This window comes from Aythya marila, assembly GCF_965140915.1.
Source record: "Aythya marila genome assembly, chromosome: 1".
NCBI classification, from domain to species: domain Eukaryota; kingdom Metazoa; phylum Chordata; class Aves; order Anseriformes; family Anatidae; genus Aythya; species Aythya marila.
Window position 1 is genome coordinate 95,203,526 of NC_139042.1, and position 23,280 is coordinate 95,226,805.

General features: G+C 38.6%; 1 protein-coding gene across 4 annotated transcripts in view; it reads right to left on the reverse strand.

Moving 5' to 3' along the window:
* The window catches only part of DOP1B (DOP1 leucine zipper like protein B), a 49,430-nt gene extending 26,738 nt beyond the window's left edge, over positions 1-22,692 (reverse strand). For 2 of the 4 annotated variants that reach the window (XM_082762503.1, XM_082762501.1), the window contains exons 1-13: positions 18,888-19,387; positions 16,567-16,741; positions 10,230-10,411; positions 9,967-10,137; positions 7,777-7,966; positions 6,827-6,925; positions 5,979-6,102; positions 5,156-5,256; positions 4,588-4,702; positions 2,528-2,648; positions 1,975-2,094; positions 1,270-1,375; positions 588-779 (exon numbers count right to left, since the gene is read on the reverse strand). In XM_082762503.1, the coding sequence (XP_082618629.1) occupies positions 588-779; positions 1,270-1,375; positions 1,975-2,094; positions 2,528-2,648; positions 4,588-4,702; positions 5,156-5,256; positions 5,979-6,102; positions 6,827-6,925; positions 7,777-7,966; positions 9,967-10,137; positions 10,230-10,411; positions 16,567-16,704 (1,659 nt within the window). In that variant the 5' untranslated portion in view covers positions 16,705-16,741; positions 18,888-19,387. Of the gene's footprint in view, positions 1-587; positions 780-1,269; positions 1,376-1,974; positions 2,095-2,527; positions 2,649-4,587; positions 4,703-5,155; positions 5,257-5,978; positions 6,103-6,826; positions 6,926-7,776; positions 7,967-9,966; positions 10,138-10,229; positions 10,412-16,566; positions 16,742-18,887; positions 19,389-22,337 lie in introns of those variants that run through there. The other 2 variants (XM_082762502.1, XM_082762504.1) reach the window with 2 other exon arrangements.
* Positions 22,693-23,280: the final 588 nt, after the last annotated feature.

The window sequence follows — 23,280 nt, forward strand, 5'->3', positions numbered from 1 at the left end:
AGATCCATGTCTACAAATACTTGGCAAATAGAAATGTTTCCTTAAAAACAATTAATCACTGGAACAGTATTACTTATATCTGATTATTTCCAGCCAGATGCATTTCTTTGTTCTACTGAAAAACTTTGCCAGGCTGTGCTTGTGTGACTGCTTCATGCCATCTATTCCTTGTTCGCTGTCATGGTCTCCTGCACCCAAATAATACCACATTGTGTTAAACTAAAATATCAATTTAAAGCCTTACGGACCCAACCAGCTGTAATGCTGGGCTTGACCTGGCAACTCTTAAGAACTGCATGACGCCGTGTGCCTTTTCAAATGGTTAAGATCACGTTCTTCTCAAGAGGTTGGATTATAGCCCCAGTTTCAGACAAGACTCCTTCATCCTCACAAGTAATTCAAACAAGTCAGAAATGGATGCCCAATATGATTTATAGGACACTGAGCAGCTCTTAAAGGGGCAAAAGGAGATAAGCTTTGAAAATCTTTACTGCTGCATTTATCATTGACATTTAGAGAATTAGCATTTAAAAATAAGGTTTGTCACTATTAACTGTAATGTCTATAAGTACTGGAGAAATACCTACCCCATTTCCACTGCCTGTCTCAACGTCCAAATAGGAAGGGGGCATTTGTACTTTGCTAAGCACCTTAAAACAGGTCCTTAAGGCATGAGTGAGTTCAGGTAAACTTAATACTTCCATGTTTTCTGAGAGAGATTGCACCATATAACTGAGCATCTGGGGAAGATACTGAGTCTGCACTTCAGAGTAGAGTTCCTAAAATAAATAAGAATTGTTTAAAATAGTTATCAGATATAATTATTCAGCTGTGTAGCAGCACTAGTTAATCATTGATAACATTGGTTCACGAATAGTTAAACTGTAAAAATTTGATTCGGTGCTATTCTTTCTTCTTTTATTCTATATGATAAAAACCAAATAATTCCCCAAATGTTTTAGGATAATCAGTAAGCTACTAAGAGACAAAGTCCCAGCAAATGATTTACCCAAGAACAAACAAAAAAAAATACACATTTTCATTCCTTTCAAAGAATCACCATATTTGAAAAGGAAAACAATTTTCATTTTGCTAGGCAATAGCAAGGATAGCCATATAAAAGCACATGCAGCTATACTTTGCAGGACATGTCATGCATACACACAGGCCTGCTCATTTGCTTATTTCCATTTTATGTAGTCACAATACAAATTATTTGTTTTCAAGTATCTAAAGATGTTTAAGTAGTTAACTGCAAGTTTGACTTACCAAAGGAATCACGTCAAGAAGAAACACCAATAGTGTACAGAGCTCTGAAATTGTAGGAGGAGTACTAACATTTTCCAGAGGGTATCTCATCTTTGTAGATTTGTTTCTGGCATGGAGAGAAACTTCATTTTGTAAACTCTTTTCATATCAAAATTCTTGTTACAGTAAAATAGGTTCAGCAAAATAAGTACAAAATACTGACCTGGGACTTCTAATACAGCAGCATAAAACATTCTGTTAAAACCACCTAAATGGCAGCTTGTATGTGAGATGCTAAAGTGCTTCTAATTTTCAGATCAAATCTCTATAGACTATCTTATTAATTTAAGTATAACTTAATGTCTTACATTTAAAAGGAAACAAAAGGTTTTTTCTTCCTCAAAAACATTGTTCTTCCAGTGAAGACAAAGAAACTATCTTCCCTGTCCACCTCCCCTCTTAAGTCTTTCCCACCCTCATCTGCCATTTTTAAACATCACTTCTTTTGTTGTTATTTTCTTCCAGGTTATTTTTTCATGCAATTGATTACTTGATTGAATTTCTAAATTATTTTAGAATGAGACAGATATTTATGTTGCATGCTAACATATATTAAGGCCCTACCAAAATTTATTTTGATAAACTTTCTTTATGATCTTATATAGATATCTGTTAAGCAGCATTTTTGGGGGATGGAGAGGGATGTTATTGTTTAATAACAAACACCTGAAACAGTCTTCAAAACATTTGGTCATGTAATCCCAAAGGAAATCTGTGCTTAAGGATGTGATCAGCAAATTGACTGTTTTGACAATTTCCGAAGCATTTTTGTTCTCTTTGATTGCACTGTGTAAAAGGAGAAAGAAAGTGGAAAAAAAATAAAAAGATGTCAGTGAGGATTTGAAGAGCATGCATGTTATATAGTAGCTAATGCATTCTAAAAACTTTTTTCCTCCTTACTCTGCGATCTACAAAAAAATGATTGCTTTAAATCAAGAGCTACATCAAACTGGAATGTCTAAATTTTGAGTATCTTTCTCCAAGATGAAAGAAATCAAACCTTATTTAATCAACACCAATGCCATGCAGTGTACTCCATTTTTTTCTGTGCTAATCGAAGAGAAATCACCTATGTGTGTAAAACACCTGGAAAGTCATAAGAAATCTGGTCTTTTATACAATAATATTAACTTAAGTAATATTATTAACTTATTTAAAGGAAGTTGGCTTAGTATATATGGTATGATTTCAGTTCATAATTGCAAACTTGTAGTTGTACCTTGCAAGTACGTTGCCACTTTGATTGTAGCTGAGTTTGAGATCAGAACCAAGAGCATCTTTGCAGTAGGAATAAAAGGCTCTAATAACTTCAAGGAACAGATCCCCAACAACCTGTGGCCCTACAATCGAAAGAAAAAAGTATCCCGTAATTGTGCCAGGCAGTTCAGTTAAAAGTTCACTTAAATTTAAATTAGTGGTTACTAGACCAAAACAACAACAACAACAAAAACATTAACAACAACAACAAAAATACCAAGACTCCTGAAGTATGAGGAAAATGTTTATGTGGCTTTTTAAAATGTCACAATTTTTGAAACATCTCAGTTAAAATGAACTTAACTACTTATTTTTTTAGTGGTGGTGGTGGTTTTTGTTTCTAAACTTTAGTTTATACCACTCTGGTGTTTCATTTTTATGAACTTTTAAAAGTAATATCTGTGAAGAAATAGCACTGATGCCGCACTACACTTAAGACAGTTCAGTAAGACACCTACACTGCAGTAATTGTAAGCGGGCATAATCACACCATAAACCTGCAATTCACATACCAAGAATAATCACCATGCCTGTATCTATGAGAAAATAAGCAGATTTCCCACTACACATTTATCATAGTAGCCTTGATTAAATTTTGAGGAACAAAATCTGAAAAAAATAAAAAAAGATATGTACTTGTGGAAGTTCAAGTTAGATGTATACTGTCAACCACATCTGATTTTCATGGCCAGTACTTCTTTGTTTTATCTGAAATTGTGTATAAACAATAAACATGCACAACACCCCAAATACTGAATTTAAAAATATATATTTAATCCATTCCAATGAGTGTTTCTACAGGGGAAAAAAAGGAAGATACATCACTAAGAGTAGCAGGAAAAGTCAAAGATTCTTGTTATATTTTCTACTGCTACTTTTAAAAAATAAAGTTGTATTGCTAAAACCATTTCAAAAGGAAGTGAAAGTCATACTGGCTTAAGGTTCAAGAAATTATTCGTGTGCTGATCAAAAGAGAAAGAATATTGCTGTATAACGTAGTTCAGCAAAATAATCCATATTTGTGGTTCGGTTTAACACTGTCAGCAAAATAAAACGTATAACCCATCAGATTCACATAATATAATTGCAAAGATTTATCTGTACATGGTTCTTACAAAATCCTATGCAACCCTAAAATCTGTCTAGTCCTTTTAAGATTATTTTTTTTTGGACACAGAAAAGAGAAGTTGCCCTTTAAAGGGCGGGCTGGCAGGGCCTCACCCTCAGGGAGTTTCTTGTACACAACAGCACCGACATGTGACAGGCAGGGAAGAGAAGGAAATGCTTCATAGCTCAGTCATGAAGTCTCAGACTGTACCTCCCACAGCAGGTACACCCCCACCTCCCCACACCCCTAACAGGTTATTTCCAGGTGGAGCAGCTGCAGGTAAATGGCACTGCCCATTTTGGCAGGTGTAGCACCATGAAGTTGCAGCCTACAGCGTCTGGAAAAACAACATCAACACCAGAGTGATGCAAGTCTATAGCAAGGCCCACAAGCAGAGCCAAGCACTGGAAACAAGTCCAGGGAAAACCAGAAACAGTACTGGTAGTTTTCTAAGTAGAAACCTTCTTATAAGATGGGGGGGGGGGGGGGGGGGGGGAAGAAAAAAAAAAAAAAAAAAAAAGATGCCCAATGGATCAAACTTGAAAGATTAAGCTCCAAGGAACAAATGGAGCAGAATACTGAGGTTAGGGCAGAAGCAGTTCTTTTAGACTGGACCCTCAGCTTGCAGTTCTGGGCACAGCAGAAAGTTCTTGTTACAATACTTCCAGGCTACACAGTGCAGTGCTCTGCAGAAAAGCCAGAGACAACCTGAAGGGTGCTTGCTCCAGAGCACTGTTCTGAACCAGTTCAAAGGCAAGTAAGACAGTCCCCCTGCACAGTAATGCACAACACACACAAACTCAAAATTCAGAAGAATTCTGCAGGGTGTTGTCTCGAGTCCTACTTCCAAAGCTGATGAACACCAAGTCATAACAGATTTTAGCAGTCAGGACGGACATGACAAGTAACATTACCTATTTCAGGTTTATCAAGGAGACTGATTAGGATGCGGAAAGGTTTCAAATAGGCTTGATGCTGTTCCTCTGTATCAGACTCTGAGAATTTCTGATGTAAAATTTCAGCCAAACTCTAGGAAAAAGAAAACATCACAACATTATATGCAGAAGAGAGATTACCATTTTATTAAGCGCTGAAGTCTTCTTAAGTTTGATTTTGTACAGCACCAACTACGGTCGAATTTCAGTTTTCCCTATAGGGTAGACAAATCAATGACATCTTCCAATCATGAACACTCAAGATCTGATATTATTCAGGGAAGCACGTTTAAATAATTCAGGTAGTTCATCAAAGATGCTACCCTTTGGTTTCATTAGATTCCATTTGTATTTGTAAGGACATATAATATTGGGACAAATAAAGCACAGCAAGCACTCAGATAGACGAAAATGTAACCACTAAGAGGATGCTATATTCAGAGATAGAAAGCTTTGAAGGACAAGCCAGGTGGCACAGCTAACAATTTTAAACACAGTTTGAAAATTAAAAAGGTCAAAAAAATATCTGTATAGACTGACCACCAACCTCAACTAAAAGATCTTTAGAGTATTTTCCAAAAAAATAAATAGCATGGTCTTCAGAAGATGTTGAGTCTGGAGCGAAAGTACCCCCTTTAATATCAGAGCCTACAAGATAAACAGAGGCATCACAGGTACAGAGAAACACTGCATTACAGTCAACTACATGCACCACAGAACACTACACACATATCGTCTATACAAGTACTGAAATTAACACTGCATTTTTTAATTTGTAATTTTAACATTTTGCTTGAAAGCAACTCATGTGCTGCCCAAGGAGAGCCCCCATAACACAGTTTGAGGCATCCAAATGTGTTATACTGAACTTTGAACTTAAAATCAAAACCAAAGTCAGGTCCAGACATGGGTCATCAAGGGCAGCCATCAAGCAACTAACTACACAGCTAGAACTCGTCATAACACTTTTAGTCACCTCTGGCATTTAAAAGGAGGAGAAGCAATAGCTCTTTCACAACTCCTTCTTTGACAATTAAGCCTACAAAGGAATCTTTAATAGACTAGTTTAAAATAGTACCCTACTCCGCAGAGCACCGAACTACTCCTGAGTGAACTGTGGAAGGGGCCAGAAATAACTCATCAGATACCCGGTGATTCAGGGCAGTGAAATGAATTCAACTCTGAAGAGAAAATCTGTTCAATAAAACCAAGCATTCATTTGGCAAACAGGTACTTCATAAATGGAAGCTAAACAACATTTTATTTTATCATCTTCCATTAGCTGCTGAAATTGCATGTTACATTTTAACCATCCAAACAGTTTTCTTAGGTATTGAGAACACTAAATAGTGCAGTATATTGTGCAGTACCTAGCAACCATGCGTATAATCTTCTGTTGAGTGACATGTCTCTCCTCAGCAATGTCTGTGTAGCTGCTGACAGAATATGGACTAAATCAGACCTGCGCAGCAGAACAGCGCTTTCATCACAGTCCTAGGATGAAAAATAAAGATAGCTTAGCTGTTTATGAACACTGAAACAAGTCAAAGTTGTAATGAGGTGTCATTGTTGTTGCTGCTTTTTAAATTGGTAAGATTAGTGTTTTTGGAAAAAAACATCAACAACACAGTATTTTGTATACTAAAAAATTCAGGAAAGGGAATCTGACAGTCGTGTGACCACTTTCATATTTATAGCACAGAGCCATGGTTAAGCTAAAAATACTGAAGACTTCATTATGTTATTTCTTAAGACTTAAAATTACTTGGTACCTTCAAAATACTGACTATACTACTAGGTGAGTTAGGAAATGATGGGGAATAGCTAATGTTTTAAGCAGCATTTGTTTTTCTCGCCTTTCACAGAAGTATCTTACTTTAGTACAGACAAACCCAAATGCTCATTTTTTCTCTGTGCAGCTTCTCAGGCCTGAATACTTCAAACACCTTCCAGTTATCCCAACTTTCACCATCAAAGCACAGCTTCATTTGAAGCAGTCTGATGATGTAAAACTGAGTTAGCTGTAAGGGGTCTGAGTAACAGAGGTCTCTCTGCTCCTATTAAAATTGACAGAGGAGCAAAAAACTGCAAAATCTGTTTACTGATTTAGAAAGTCAGACAAAATTCAGCCATTTGGTAATAACAGCTGGATTGGTTCCAAAGAAGATACTTTTCTGCACAAAATGCACATGTGACAATATTAAAATAGTCTTCTTACCAAAGCTGTATAAAATGGGAAGAAGAAGAGAATCACTTCCAGAGTGTTTCTTTGCACAAGAACATTTGAATCCAGTACTGATACGCACAAAGACTTCATCTGTAAAAGGAAAAGAAAGCACAATGGTGTTTTACTTCATGATAATATTTAATGTACAATCACTGCAAATAACCATAAGAAGAAAAATAAAGCAAAAACATTTTTTTTTTTTTTACAAATCTTATTTACAAATATTGAACAATGTTGTTTTAAATAAGAGGATACATTACACATTTACTTCCCATCCCCCAAGAAGCGTTTTGTGGAATGTTGTCAAAATATTATTAATGCTTACAAAATACTTGGTTTTGGAACAATACAGAATGTCACAATGTGGTATCACTAGCTACCAGTCTCACGAAATGCAGGTATTAATTACATAAGGTAGCATTATAGTAATTGTATCATGAAAATAAATTACTAGCTATTGAAGTTTTCTATTTTACTGAATAAAAAGATACTAAATTTCAGAATTGTCTTCTAGATTGTAAACACTTGAGAAATCCACATTATAAATTGTATATAAGGTATTCAGAATTTTGCCTCAGATATAATTCAGAACAAGTAGATGTATCTTTATATGTAATGTAGTACATTTATCTTCTGATTTGAAACAGAGTCAGTCTTTTAAGGCCTTATACAGTACTGATTATCAAAAAGTACAGAAACTTCAGTAGATTTGCATTCTGCAGAGTAAACAAAATCTGTATGGGAGATTCTCAGGTACATTTCAGACACAATGTTCACATGAAGAAATCGTATCAAGCAATTCTGAAGTGTAGACCTTTCAGCCTTTTTTCTCTGACTCTTAAGAGTGTGTCATTCTAATACAACACAGAGAAGGCACAACCTGCTAGTATGCTGGCATTTTGGTAGATAAGACTGTTCCACAAGGAGCGTGATGAACTTACTGTGAGCTTATAATCAGTGCCAAGCATGTACTTCTGCTGTTTACCGGACAGCTCTCTGTTGATATGACTGACAACAAAAAGAGAAGCAGGCAGCCTGATGGACGGGCTGACCAGAACGCTGCCCCAGAGTGCTCCATAGAAAACTTCTTTGCCCATTAATAAGGAGAGCTTCACAAGCAAAGCATCTGTTCTGTACAGAAATATATTTGACACGAAGTAACAGATTTGTTAGTACAGTTTTATACCACACAAAGGCAATTCTACACAAAGCTAGTATTCTAGGTCACAACATTTATTTATTTTCATCCTCTTTGTATTATCAGTATTGCGCGTTTTACATGAAGATGGCCAGCATCTGATTGAATGAACAAAAAACAAACAAACAAAAATGCTAGCCTCAAATACTTTGTCACTGTGCTACTCACTGAAACAAAGTTTCTCTGCATACTTTGGAAACTTCTACAGTAATCATCTGCAAACAGTAAGCTCTGAAGAAATTATGGCAGCAGCTCTGATTGCACAATATTTAATGTATGTAATGCTGAACTGGAAATACTTTAAGCTAACAGTAGACTTGGAAAGCCAATTTTATCAGCCTGGAAACTGGAAGATATCCCATATATTCATGCTTACAAATCGATGGGCTCAACTTTTAAGTCTTGAATGAACAAAAACATGAGATAAAGTGACACTGTCAGTTATTGCACATAGAACTGGTACACTGAATGGCAATCATGTCAGAGGTCCTATGACTAAAAGGCACATTCTCTGCTTTGGCAACTGTGTCAGTACTCTGGTGTCGAAATCTCACATGAGGAATGTAGAAGTGAAAAGGGAGAAGTCCAGTACAGAAGAGGAAAAACAAAAAGTCATCCCAAACCTCTACCCATTTCTTTATAAAAAGTAGCCTTCAAGCCATTTTTTCTTTTCCATGTATGTGTGTATGTTTAAGCATTAGAAGGGAAGTGTCTAGTCTGAAGCACAACCTGAGCTAGTACTTCTACCACTTTTAGGAACAGCAGGAGATGTATTACTACTAATTCATAATGTCAGTTTCAAAATGAGCTGAAACTCTTTTAAAGGCTCGAGATGGATAGAAAATTTAGTTCCAGCAGATTCCCTTTCTTCCCACATCCTCAACAACCAGTGCTATTGGAATGAGGAAAACTATGTATCATCACTGTGTCTCATAAGCCTGCCTGACAAAAAGCACATACTAAAATTTATCTTTCTACAGCAGATGTATAAGAGGTATACACGTGTCCACAGATCTGGAGTTGCCAACTGAATGCTATTCACCAAGCTGAGAACACATGCCATCTATTCTTAGCTGCTCCAGTGACTGATACAAGTCTTCAGTTTAACAATTGTTTCTAAGAGGAAGTATTAGATGTAGAACTGTTTTATCAACCTTGGTGTATGTAGTTTACCATTCAAAAAGGGCAGAGAGCAGCCAACACATCCAGATTGGAAACACAGAAGGAAGTGCAATGTTTAGTGACATTGCACATAAACATAAACAAATGCAATGTTTAGTGACTGTTTAAGCAAAGAAATATCTGAATGAAACCTACAGTAGTTGAACTCTTATAAGATCTTACAAAACAGCTCCTGTAACTGAAATAAAACCATTACACAAATGGGTGCTCTTCTCAGCACGCTTATTGATCCTGACTTTATCATACCAAATGTCATTGTCATTACTGCCAGGGGCACCTGGGAATAAGTGAGATTATTTTTTCCTCAACAGATCCCGGAAGGGTTGCTTATGTTTTCAGAACCTGAGGGTAAGTATCTGCTATAGGAAGACTGAAAAGAAGATACAATTCAGCTGCTCTCTCATGTTACAACATTTAAATAGAATTTCCCACAGAGCAGTGGTTTGGAGAGTCAGGTTAATTATTCAGGAGTTTGGAAGAGTTTTTAAAAATGCTTTTTCATTCTCTTCTCTCAACACATCTATTTTTAACCCTCCTTTTCCTCTTCTGTCCTTTCCTCCTCCTGACATGAAAACAGAAGGGGAAAGGGTTTTTAATACTATTCATTGCATCTTTCAAGGACTCCTCATTCTTCGACCCTTAGAAGCCCTTTATCAAACCTCTTTACATTGATAACCAAAAGAAATTCCTTGAGAATTCCCTAAGAAAGCAAAACACTGTGTATTACTTTTAAATTAATGTTAGTTCTCACCTGTCATAAATTTCTGACCCTTCTTCCAGTCCAGGCAGCAGTCCAATTACAAAGGCTTGAAGACCAGGCAGGAGGGACTTTTGGAGAGGAAGAAAATATTTCTCATATAAACCAAGAAGAACAGGCCTCACTGACATTGCTGCATTTGCCAGAAGAGGAAACAAACCAGAGCTATTTAAAAAAAAAAAAAAAAAAGAATAAAAATTTAATTTAGTCAATTAAAAGAGGCTGTGAAATGCATAAGCCTTTAAAGAGAAGCTTACCTGTACAAGAATAAGTCCTTGGCAAGCCATTTTGTCCCAATTATTTTAAAGATTATTTCATAAGTTTCTAGTGCCTTTAAATGTACTCCACTAGGTAGTGCTGGATGCAAACACTGAGATAATCTTTTACTGATGATCAGACGCCTTGGCAACAGAGAATACTTCAGGTTACTCTGAAGAGCCTGTGGCAGAAAGGAGATTAGAATGAACAGCTGTAACGTTAAAGATGATATATAATATAAATGTATTTCAAAGGTTTTCTATTAGCAAACTGAGAACTAAATAACATATTCAAGAGTTTTCTCCCATAAATGCAGTTTGTTACACTTAACCAGCAACTGAGTTTCTGTATAAATTAGTCATGAATAACAGAGAAAAGTCTGGTCTTGCTGTCCCTAGAAACTGGAACTGGAAGTCAAATGAGGGGACAGGGACAGTGTTCCCTTACCCTATCTCCAATAATAGTGGGGAAGTGACAAGAGGAGTCTGGCAATAACATAAGAATTAAATAACCGTCTTTCCTCATAAATCAACATTTCACTTATAGCTGAAATAAACAACCCTTCCACCAATGCAGGCATGGTTAGATGGGACAATAGCATCTTTGATGTTACTTATAATCCTGTGTGGCTATATTCAGTAAGCTTTAGTAACTATAGCCACTGTACAGATGTATAAGTAAAAAAAACTTCAGGATAGGAAATAATTAAGTATTGCAGACAGGCCAGGTCTCAGGAAAAACAAGCTGTATCACTTCTCTTTGGAAAGATTACACTTTTCCTCAAACGATGCATGCATTTCAGCAGGGTAATTAAATGTGCTTCTGCAATTGAGAAAGAGATGATTAAATAAAGAGGTAGCAAGTAAATGCTACTTCAGCCTTTGATCACCATCTGCTAAGGCAAACAAGTGTTTTACTGCAGGTCGGCATTTGGGATGTTTTGAGGATTAGGCAAACTCTTGACTCTCCCAAAGGGTAAGCCACAGTTTTATTCTGTGCAGCTGCTTTAAACTCGATGTTCATCTACCATGCCTGAAAAAAGGTTTTGAAAAACCAATGGACAAATAAGCTAAACTCAATTAAACTCAATTAAAAAAATAGTTCAGCAATGACCACAGCATTCATTTGAACACTGAATCCTGAATACTCATATCAGTAAGATGAGTATCAGCATGAGTATATGAGTATCAGCAGTAAGAGACAGAACCCATCATATTTACAAGTGTGTGCAGTGTATCATTTAAGACTTTGCAGTAGATGGCCATGAGAAGTTAGAATCCACGACACTACCATTGCATTTTATCTCCCATTTGCCGCCCTGCCTATGCTGAGAGACCAGTCGTTAGGGAAGAATTTCTAGTAAATACACTTCATTCAAGAAGAGAAAGGCTGTGAGTCTGTAACTACAGTAAAACAGAAAGAAACGTCACACCACTCTGAAATACATACAGTACAAATGCCATTTGGAGCCAATTCATTTCCCTTCTTCTCCACAAGGAGATCTGCATTTTAATAGGTATTAAAAACTAGAATTGAAGAATACAGCAGAATTTCACACATGAAATTGAAACAAGTTATATTTGTGGAATTATCTTCATACTTGAGAGGGAGAAAAGAATACTTAATATGTTGTTGTCTTGCAGCAACTTCAAAACCAGGTTGAAAGCTGGACTTTGAAACATTCTGTTTATATTGGTTGGTATATATTTGCCCACACCCTCTGTATATACAAAATAAGGTAATTACAAAAAATATGCTAGTGGTAAATATTTTCTCCCCGACCTTAAGATCGAACAAATACCATCTTAATATTCTACCAGGCAAAATTTAATATTATCTAGGTAGAAAACAGCAGATGGACAGCTCTCCTCACGGGCTTGGGAACTGACGTGTACCATTCACCCATTCTTTCGATTCTTGTGAGCTTGATTTGATGGTATTCAGCTACATATGGGCTGAAGCCCACCCACTTTTTTCTCCTTTTCTCCAACTGCCTTCCACGTTAGCAGTTATGATGGCAGAAGTGTTAAATGTCACTGGCACTCCTACTAAGAGTTGGCTGGTGAAGCCTGGACTGTCAGCAAGCACTCCACACAAAGTAAGATCATCACAGGGTTTGGTTTTCATAGATCAGTGAGAAACCAACAATCCCAGAAAACCAAGAAGCATTTGACCTCCCACTGGCTTTTAAAATAAGGATTTTTTTCCTGGCGTACTGAACAGAATGAGACATACAAAACAATGACTTGTGTCCATGTGCATATCCAGATTGCAACTTTTTCAAGGTTCTTTTTCTTTATGGCTGACCAGAGAATATATTATGCACACATAAGATTTTCTAATGCATAAGCATGCTTATAGTTTCTTTGAACATGAGATATAAAGGATAGAAAGGAAAGACTATTTACTCTTTGTGACAGTGTATACACATGACCTAAAGCACTAAACAAATGCAGGCACACATACACAAACAGGAGTATTTTTGTATCCACGTTTACTGTTTTAAGAAAACCTGCACTGCTTTATAGAACTACTAGAGATCAGTTTGCTCAATTTGTCTAGACATAAAATAAATAAGCAAATCAAGTAAATATTTCTATTCACCTAACTAGAATTCTAGAAAAATGCAGCATGCACATCCATCTGTACGATTATCTTCAATCAGGAGATACTCTTAAGTCAACACTAGTTGGGAGGGGATAAAGGAGAGCCTATGATTCCATTTTCCACTGATCCATATTCCAAGTAAGTATGAAAAAAAAAAAAATCTAAACAGAGCTCCAGCTTCTACTAAAATAGCAGTGTGAAGTTCAAAGACTGTAGTGAGGAAACTAAACTGGGAGCTGGAGTTATATCAAAAGAAGAAAAAAAAAGACATATCCCCAGTCCCGCACACTGTGTTTGTGCGCTGGGTGTGAAGTTTCATAAAGCTATTACAAGGCAAAGCTTCCTTTCTTGAAGATACAAGGCTCGTCTTCAACAGAAGGCAAGTGGTGCTCGTGTTTGCAGCTCAGCCAACGGCTGTCATAAAGGCACGGCAGTCACACTCCTCATATGAAGTAACTGGTATAATTAATGGCTGTGCTCACAGGCTCTGCATTTCAGAAGAATCCTTTTCTTCTCTCCCCTCAAGAACAGACATATTGTAGGATTAAATGTTACTACTGAAATAACACTTGTGTAGCAGCAATGGTTTTTGTAGTTTCTTCCCTCTTTCCCTCTACTCTGTTTGAATTCGGAATAGAGCTACAAGCATTTTGGATATTAAAAATAATAATAATAAAAATTAAAAGCATCTCTTTCACAGGCAGGCCTGCATATGTTGAGCTACCACCTATTTCTAGGTTAGGGAAAAAGAAAGAAAAGCCCTAGAAATTTCTTCTATCAAAGAGATTTTGCAGAGCTGTATACAGTTGTATCCTATTACAACATTGGAACAAGCCAGCAAAATCCACAACAGCACAATCCCATTTAGCTCTAAAACAATTGTGGATGCAGCAATCTGTGCTGAAGATCTGAAAACCTTAACCACAAAACAGTGTTTTCCAAACATATGCAAATTTGCAAAAATAATAATAAAAGAATAGTTTGAAGCTGTATCCATGAACAGTAATGAGAAGAGAATAACCCCACTCTTGAAGCATGAAGTAGCTTAGGCTGCAGCTACTAAAGGAGTTGTTTATGTAACTAGAGATAGGACTCATCACCATAATGTGGGATAACACACACTATACAAATTTAAAACCAAAAATCTCTCCCCTACAAGCTCAGAGTGTAGCTTAAGTAAGATAGCAACTTTCACCAATGCTAGCTTTTGTTAAAAGAAGTTTCCCTCCGACTTTCATTCAGGCTCACACTTGGTACCTGCAATTCTGTTCAAATGCTGCAGGGGAGATTCACCTGATATAACCCTAAATGTCTAGGTCAGCTAAAAAACACGCGCAAAACTGCAGTAATTCACCTCAGGCTCCCTATAGAGTCAGTGAGGAACACAGGCAGTTTTAGGACAGGACTCATCTGGCCTACTTTAAAGAGCAAGAGGTGAGTCACAACTAACTAAAAACCTTTCTTTCTCTCCCTGCCTGCCAATGATTCAAAGTAAAGCTGTCCACAGCAGAGATAGACAAAGTTAGATAAGGTTCATCTCTCTCAAATGGCAAAACACAATCTTTTGAGAGATCTACGAACTGACCGCTCTGGCTGATCATTCAGACTGAAGCTGACCAGTTTCTCTGCTGCTTCTGTGGTTCTAAAAGTCACCATGAAACAGAATTTTGATTGAGAGAAGCAACAGAGAAGCTGCGAAAAGAACCTTTAGTTTAACCTTAGTAGGCAAGGCTAAATAGGTAATAGAAAACAGTACCACGGCTGTCTCTGTTCACCGAAAGTAACGGCATCAGGAGCTCCAAGATCACTTTTTTAGTCACGGCCAAAAGCATCTGGATCTGCTCCCTCCGTTCTTTACCCTCACCTTTAAGTAGGAAGAGACCGCACTGATTCCTCCAGCCCTTGCACTGAAAGAGTGATTCTACTGAACTTCTATGGCAGTAAGTGAGGATGTGGGTGTCTGCTTGTGAGACTCAATAGTACAAAGTAAGTGTTGAAGCCTACCTATAGGAGAAAAAGCCTCAGAAAATATTACAAGTACATAAGCAAAAACACCCACAATTAAAGTCGGCAATACAAATATCCTTATAAAGCTTATGCTTATAAAAGCATGAAAAGTCCTCCCAGAACTCCTCGACTTCACTCTCTCGGTTTCCATTTTCATGTTTGCTTAGCAATAGGCATCACTGCTCTCCGGTTACTGACACCCAGGTTCACGTGCAGCGTTAAAAAATGTTTTTAAAGACATTTTTATCACTAAAATAATGATAGTCTACTTCCTCCTCCCCACTTTCTCACTGCTCATTCATTTTTGGGTTATAAGAAACCAACTGCAGATGAAATTAGGCTCTTTACGTTAGAACCCTCTACAAACAGAACTCACCAACAATATTTATGTTTTAGATCATAATAGATCAAGCAATCATAGAATTTAAGAGAATAGCTATCGACGCCTTATTTCACAATCTTCCTTCTGGTGGCACATTCCCCTGACTTATCTGTTGTCATCCCTATTTTCAGATAACAGGCAGAAGCAGATGAACACTGGGGCTGATTGCTCTACCAACTCTTATGCTCCTAAGACGATTAAGTCCACAAAATACCACAGCAGATGGACTGATGTAACAGCTAAAAGCCTTCTTGCTTGGCTTCTGCTGTGCTGCTATGTGTTTTGGCAATTCTGTACCTGCATAAGAGTTTTGGATCGGTGTTAATCAGTTGCAGTGTATTTACCTAAGTCATGATAAAAGGTCGAAGCCGAATTCTTGACTTAGGTATGTAATCTCTAACCCTAAGTCTGATTTTCCCTTTCCAGAGAAGCATTCTGAAGGCCTTTATCTCTCCTTATTGCCCTCAGCGGGAATCACAGAGTGAAGGCAGAAACAGTGAAGGCAGAAACATTACTCCTATTGACAGCAAATCCAGCTTCTCTCCACAAAGAGGGAAGAACTTGGCTTGCCCTTTAAAAAACCTTCGATTTGAACTCTCCTCCCCTTTGAAAACTGTAAAATTAAGGTTTAGCAACAACAGCAAAATCATGTGGGGCATCTGTTCTAACAACAGATGCTGCCTTATGAATTCTGCAAGTTGTCTCCTCCCATCCCTGTTTACTTGATGACGCAACTACTCTTGCTCCATGTACACTCACGACAAGCGTTATGTTAAAATAGACCAAATGGGACACAAATAACATACACCTCATTCCTTGGCAAGAGAAGACACACTTCCTAGGTGTTTTCCTGTACAAGTCTTTTTCTTTCTCCCTGTATCCAGCCATATTTTCCATGGTCATACAAAATGCACCAGCAAATCAGTTATTTCCCCAAATACAATGATGTAGTCAACTAAGCATGATCTTTAAATATGAATTTTGACTCAGAAGCTATGCTAAAATCTTTGAGCTTTTGTCCTACATAAAGCATTACTTATCTGCTCTAGACTGCTCTAATTTAACCAACATCCTGAAGATTTTTTTAAGGTAAAATCTAAATTAGGCTTAAACTGTATAAAGGAAACAAACACCATTCAAATGAAACCTATGCTGATTTTACCAGATTTTTTCATACTCATATAAAAGATTCTGATTCAGTGGCTTCCATTACCCCTTCCTATATGAAAGAGTATTTCTTGAATGATTTTTCAATTTTGCTACGTACTGTAAGTTACAGAAAATTTAATAACAATACAAAGACAATAAATCAATGAAAAAAGATTCCTGTAACACCATACCTTGTTGAGTTTGCCAAGGGAAGATATAAGATCTGCCCATTCACTTGATGATTCAAAGTTTCTCAAAGCTTTCTCAATTGCTGAAGAATAATTTCTGTATCTATAATCGCCAAGTAACTCCTGCTCTTCTGGATCCATCTTCAGTTCTCATATCAAGGTGAAATTTCCTGGTAAACTAAAATATGTACATAGTTACAAAGAGGAAAAGGAAACTTAAGATCTGTCAAACCAAAAATAATCGTAAGATAACAATAGATAAATAGAAACACTGACAGATTGCAACGAACTGGTCATCTGATCAAGTTGCAACATGAAGCCAAAAAGCATTTTACAAGCATGACTTCAACTCTCCACTGCCTGTTTTTGTGGTTTTGCAGTCACATTTTTCTATTTATGAAACATGTTTTTTTCCTTCCATGCACGTGGAACTGTCACACAATAAAAAAAAAAGGAAAGGAAAGTATAAAAGTCTCATTGTAAACAGGCTGAGAAGCGGTTAGGGAGACATACATAGCTTTCATAACTTATCTGGGCAGTGTTTTGAAACGTTAACTGTAGCAGTGGAACGTGAAACATCTCATATCCAAATATGAATTTTCAGGGGCCTCCTGGCTCATAGCAGAAGGATCCCTCAGAACTCAGCATCTCTACTCGTCAGCAGCCGATGTAAAATTTGAGGTGTTGTGCAGGACTGTCAAGCCATGCGCTCAGGTCTTCCTATAGCTCACCAAAATGTATTCACATGCTTTTACAGAGTGAAAAAACGAGTTTTACAGGCCTGATTTCTTCATATTCTGTAATGCATTTAGGTTAAAAAAATAAATAAAGCAAACGAAACCTGGTTTAGAACAAAAGGAAATGGGCCTGGTTGCATTTTACATACTATAAATCATATCTGCACTCCTATGTTAGCCATGACAGCAGTTCTCCTGACAGACAATATCGCAATAATCTCTTAGACAAATGCTTAGGTTTAAGGATGGTAGGCTTAGGTCCACCCGTGCTATATCACTGACAGAAAAGTAAATGAAGTCCTATTCAGAAACATTTTATGTTTCTGAAAGGTATCTTCATTCAGTTCCCTACTGATAGGTCACAGAAATAAGTCTGAGCAATCTACACCCTTAAAAAAAAACACAACAACAAACATAAAACAACAACAAAAAAAAATGAGCAACTGTGTATTGTCCTTAAACTTTAACAAACAACAATAACTGCATTGAGATAACATTTTGGTAGCAAACTCTCAGAAACAGAAAAATGCCAGCTGATGCACATGATTTTAAAGGCAGGTTTTACCTTTGATAGTGCCCTGATAGTAGGGTTCTGTCATTGCTAATACATCCAATTCACATTGTCCAACCTAAAACCACCTCTATAAAAAAAAAATAATTATATATATATATATATATATACATATATATATATATATTATTATAGCAATGCTACGAAGACCATGTGCTGCCTTTTTTTTTTTTTCTTTCCCCACCACGGTAAAGATTTTAAAAGCTTCTGTTTTCACCAGGATGTATGCACTACTTCTCGCAGCAGGGAGATTACAAAAACAAACAAAACCTATTTCCCTCTGCTCTTGTAAGCACCTTAACCATTGGACTGCGTTCTTGCTGCCTAAAAGCAAGCAGGAGCTAAGAAGCACTGCAGAAGCTCCGTGCAAGCCAGGAATACCTCCAGCTTCATAAATAACGCGTCTGCCCAGACCATTCAGAATCCTGCAGCCACTTTGCTGCCAAAACACATCCAGTTTCTCCATTTCTTAATGGTAAATAAAGGCAGGGATCGACTAACTGAAGAGGAATCAATCCCATTATCGACAGCACTTAAGGATGATCTAAATATTCTGTGATAGTCGCGCCTGAAGCATTCTCAGAGCATTAAAACCTGGTCTATTGAGTAGAGTCTAGATTGAGCTTGAGGGTAAAACAGAAGGTACTGCTCAAGAGGGAAAAAAATAATAATGGTAAGACTTCAACTGGGGGGAAAAGAATTTATTTGGACACTTGGCTCTGACAAAAGGGCAGCACGGCGGCAGGCTGCCATCCCCAGCAGCAGCGATGGGCTGGGTGACTGGACGCACACCAGCAAGCTTTGGAAAACCCAACCGTGTCCATGCCCCACAGATGATGGAAGGTTTATTTTTTAAAGCAGCAGGTCGCTGACAGGTGGCGTCTCCCCAAACCCGGGGGACAACGCGACCCCCGCGCGAAGCCGGGCCGCCAACGGCCCCCGTCACGTAATGGCGGCCGCCGCGCGACGCCCCCCCCGCGCCCCCTCCCCACGAGCCGTTCCCGCCACGCCGCTACCTGGGGTCCCGCGGTGCGGGCGCGGCGCGGTCCTGGCGCGACGTGTCCCGGGCGGCCGGGGGGCGGGGCCACGCAGTCCCTATGGCAACGCGGGGGAACCGCCCGGCCCCGCCCGCTTCGGAAGCCCGGGAGATACCATTGAATGGAGCACGGGGGGGATGTGGTAGTAGATGGGTGTGGGAGGGCTCCGGGTGGCCCTCGACACACGGAGGCAGCTTTTGTCTCTACTCGCTTTTAATTCACTGGGGAAGACTGCCTGCTGCGTGGGTCGGTGAGCGCTACAGAGGGTTATCTCCTCCCCTGTCCCCCCCTCGGTGAGGGGAATGGTACATCCCAGCGTCTCCCCTTCTTCCAGCGCTCCGGGGGGGAGGCGCTCCCAAAATGGCGGTGGGTGGCGGTGTGAGGCGGGGAGGGGGCAGCTCGGACCTCTGCCCGCTGCCTTTTCAAAAGGCTCAAAAGAAAGTCGATATGCACGGCTTCTAGTACTCACGGTGAAAAAATAAACTGGCATAATACCTATGGAAAATAAATCACGTGATCCTGCCAGACAAGGATTTATATGCTGTGTGTTATATGTGTTTATATATACTATTTAACCTCCGTGCGCATGTGTGTCGAGACGGAATGTAATCCTGGCAGTTAAAGTAGTTGAAAATTTCAAGGAACATCCACCTGCCTGCTCAGTTATTCCAGATAGAATAGCATTTGTGGCTTTTAAGATTATGATACTGTTTCAGCAATGATTTCCAGTAAATTTCATGTTAATGCACTCTCAAATTTTCTTCAGACCACCTGCCTTTCCTCTTCCTCGATTTTAGTAGTATAATTTGACATGTTCATCTAGCAAATAAAAGCAACATCTAAGGGCAGTTCATGAGACTGCTTCGTGCACATGCTAGAAGAATGGAAGCAAGGTGTGGTGGCAGGAAAGCTTCCATGTGTGCTTTTAATCCCCGATTGTGTACATCACCATCTCTTCAAAGCTAAAAGGTTTAAAGCACTGCTGGCCATGCGTTATCTCACTAAAATCTTGGCAATTGTTCACAAGCTTTGATACAGCCCATGTGGCAATTGCACATTCCATCCATTTGGGAAGTAAGCATCTGCTGACAGTGCTATGGTTGGTATGTATGCATGAAGCACTGCATAACCACAGATAAAGGCGTGACTTGACAAAACACTAAAATATATTGCAGTGATCTACAGCATTGTTACAGATCTGCTACAGTTTCTCAATACATTATCAGAAATGGGGTGGTAGTAGAGTGTATGCAAAAGCAAGTTCTAAACTCATTTGAGGCACCCTCCCAATCCAATAAACTAACTTGTTGGTCATTTGAATACAAGTTTTCCTTTGATATAGATGGCAGTAGATACATTCAGTACCATGGGCATCAACATAGCTTGTCTTTTTAAATGACAATGCCATCAATTTAAGCTTCAATTTCTCAATTTTATTTTTTTGTACCTTTCAAACTTTCAAACTTAGTGTAGCTTCATTCCTGGTAATGAAATTCAGTGCTTCTGAATATGTGCCTGACTGAGCAAAGAACTCATATTTTTGATGATGTTCTTAACACATGACATTTCTGTCCCAGAATACAGCGTGTCACTTAGAATATTTTAAAATTAGCTTCTGAGGGTTTGCTATCATTTTAAAAGTTCTTTTTCCCCTGCAAATTTGTCTTACTTGGCTGCACCAGTTGCATGTGGGTAGGCAACTACGTTCATTTCATTAAGATTTCTACCCAACTTTTGAACCCATTTGCCATTTCGGCCACAAGACAGAGGTCTTCTGGAATTTAAAAGAAATGGGCAGGCAGAGGAAAGAGATCCCCCGGGGTTCCTGTTGTGGCAGCAGCGGCTGTGTCAGATAAGCTACAGGCAGGCACAAGTCTCCTGATAAGGCGACAGAAGTGCTCAGCCTGGTGGTGAGTTTTGATCAGAGCGTGCACCAAAATCAACCAGACTCCAGACCAACCCACCTCCTTAGCTCTGGTGCTTACAAACCTGCTGGTTGTTTAAATCATGTAAAAAATAACTCTGAATGTTTTTTGTTTGTTTGTTTGTTTTATCGGAGGCTATGCTAATTCAAAGCCTGCCTATTGTACTACTGTTCAGTACTTTTATCGGGAAAAGCCATAAATCAATTTGTTGTATGCAGAAATGCCCATGATAACTCCTGACCCTTGGAACTGGATCAAGCAGTAGATTTACTGATGTAATCACCTCTGGAGATGGCTGGGATGCCTTTCAATCTAATGAACATCACTTTAACCTTCATATGATGTTGACATAAATCTCTTTGGTTCATACTGGAAAAGTCTACTCCAAGGGTATATCACCTATCAGATTTTTTAATAGAAATCTCTCTCACAATTTAAAGTCTTAAATTTCTACAATGAAAATATACAGCTTTCTTATTATTTACTGAGGGAAATTTAACAAGTTGCTTGTTTTCAGTATTTAATCTCCTTAGCAAGAAGTAAACAAATGTATTCAGAAATAAAAACAGAGCCACTACTGCCATTTGTCCTCTTACATACTGCATAACTCCAATCAAACAAAACAGGCAATACCCATCAGATCAGGGTGTCTGAGTGTGGGTGCATACGTGAAGACAGCAAGGGAAGGATTTTAAGAATACAGAGTAACTGTGACTCTACATGGTGAGCAGGAACCAAAGACAACAATCATGACTGGAAAATGTGTAGTTGGGTACATTCTTTCAGGTCTAAGTGCTATGGGTAGCTAACTTTGTGGAGCAATCTACAGACAATCTAAAGGACCACAATGTTGTCCGTCTGATGGTTCCTTTTTTTGTCTGCTCCAAATGAAATCTTTACACAATAAAAATGAAAACTGAAAAATTTAAACAATGTAAAACATTATTATTGTCCTTTTGCTTTTTTCATTGTTTGAGACAAAAAGCCACAAACATTTTGTACTAATGTTAGACTGGCATTTCAAGTATATTCTGCATTTAAAGGTTTTAAGTAATGCTGAAGGGCATATACAATCTAAATTTTCTTCACACATTTTCAGTCTGAAAGGAACATTCAAAGTCTGGTGCTGCCTATATGTTGATTCATACTACTCTAAGTGTTGGGTTAAATTAAAATTATCTGTGGACATAAAATTTAGAGTTCTTTTCATCTTCATTTTTTATAAAGGAAAACACTTAAATGAAATTTTAAGGAAACAACTTGTTAAGCTAGGTATATTTTTTCGTATTTTTATGTAAACTGACCTCAACCTCTCTAGGCATGTCTGCAGTGCAGTTTTAAAAACCAAACACACTGCACTGCAACCATAATGGATACAAAGGTGTGGTCCACACTACAGTCATCAGTGTCACAGAAGATTCAGATAGAAATTATCTGTCTGTAATCCACTTCAGAGTCATAAAGGTTTAGAGTAGGCCAGACTCCTTACTGGTTGCCCCCATACCTTTAAGGGTCACTGGCTTTCCAAAGCAAAGCTCTGCCAAACAGCAACCCTTTGGAAGTGACGGCTCCGTTATTAATCAGCATACTTGGATGTCTGTAACTTCTCCTTCAGACAGTCCCAGGGGCCTTGCACGCTGTCTATATCCAGCTGATAGGGAAGCAGGCAGAGCTTCCATTCCCAATTTTGCTACCGCTGCCTGACTGCATCCTGCGCAAGCCGTGGCATTACCAAGGAACTGCTCCCACTGAGCTCTCACAATTGTGAAACCAATTCCTCTATTGTCCCATGTCACTCCAGTTACTACATTGCCAGGCATTTTCTTTGGCTAATAAATTCCAAAGTAAAAATGGTAGTGACGTGCTGTAAAAACAAAAACAGTAAATCACGTGTAAAGGGTTTGTATAGTAGAACAGGTCATTATTTTATCCCTTTCCTAACCCTTAAATTTTAAACACTCAACAAGCGTGCCAGAACCTGAAAGCAACAAAACACTTCACACATAATGGACGTGGGAGAGAAGCAGGGAAGCAGCCTAAAAAAGAAATAAATAAAAAAACGAAATGATGGTTGAACAATGCAAGCCCTGTCCAAAGGCCCAGCCTGCCACGCACGTTGTACAGCCTGTCCTCTCCTTCTCCTCCTGGCAAACAGCCCTGCCCTGGACGCCTGCCCTGCACAGTCCCAGCTCTGTTCTCAGGACAAGGCCCTCACACCGTTACCACAGGGGGCTGTGCGTCTCCTGCCTTCCTTGATCCCTGCTGCGAACAAGCAGTATTTTCTGCCTCATTACTTCCACAACACACCTGTTCCCACCTCCTGCCGCTGAGGTTGTGTCCACACAGCTGCTTCTCCTTCCTCCAGTACTGCCCCACTCAACCCAAAGGTTGTGGAAAGGTCTGTCCTCTGTTACTTCTTTCAGTCCACATTGGAAGAAGCCATAATA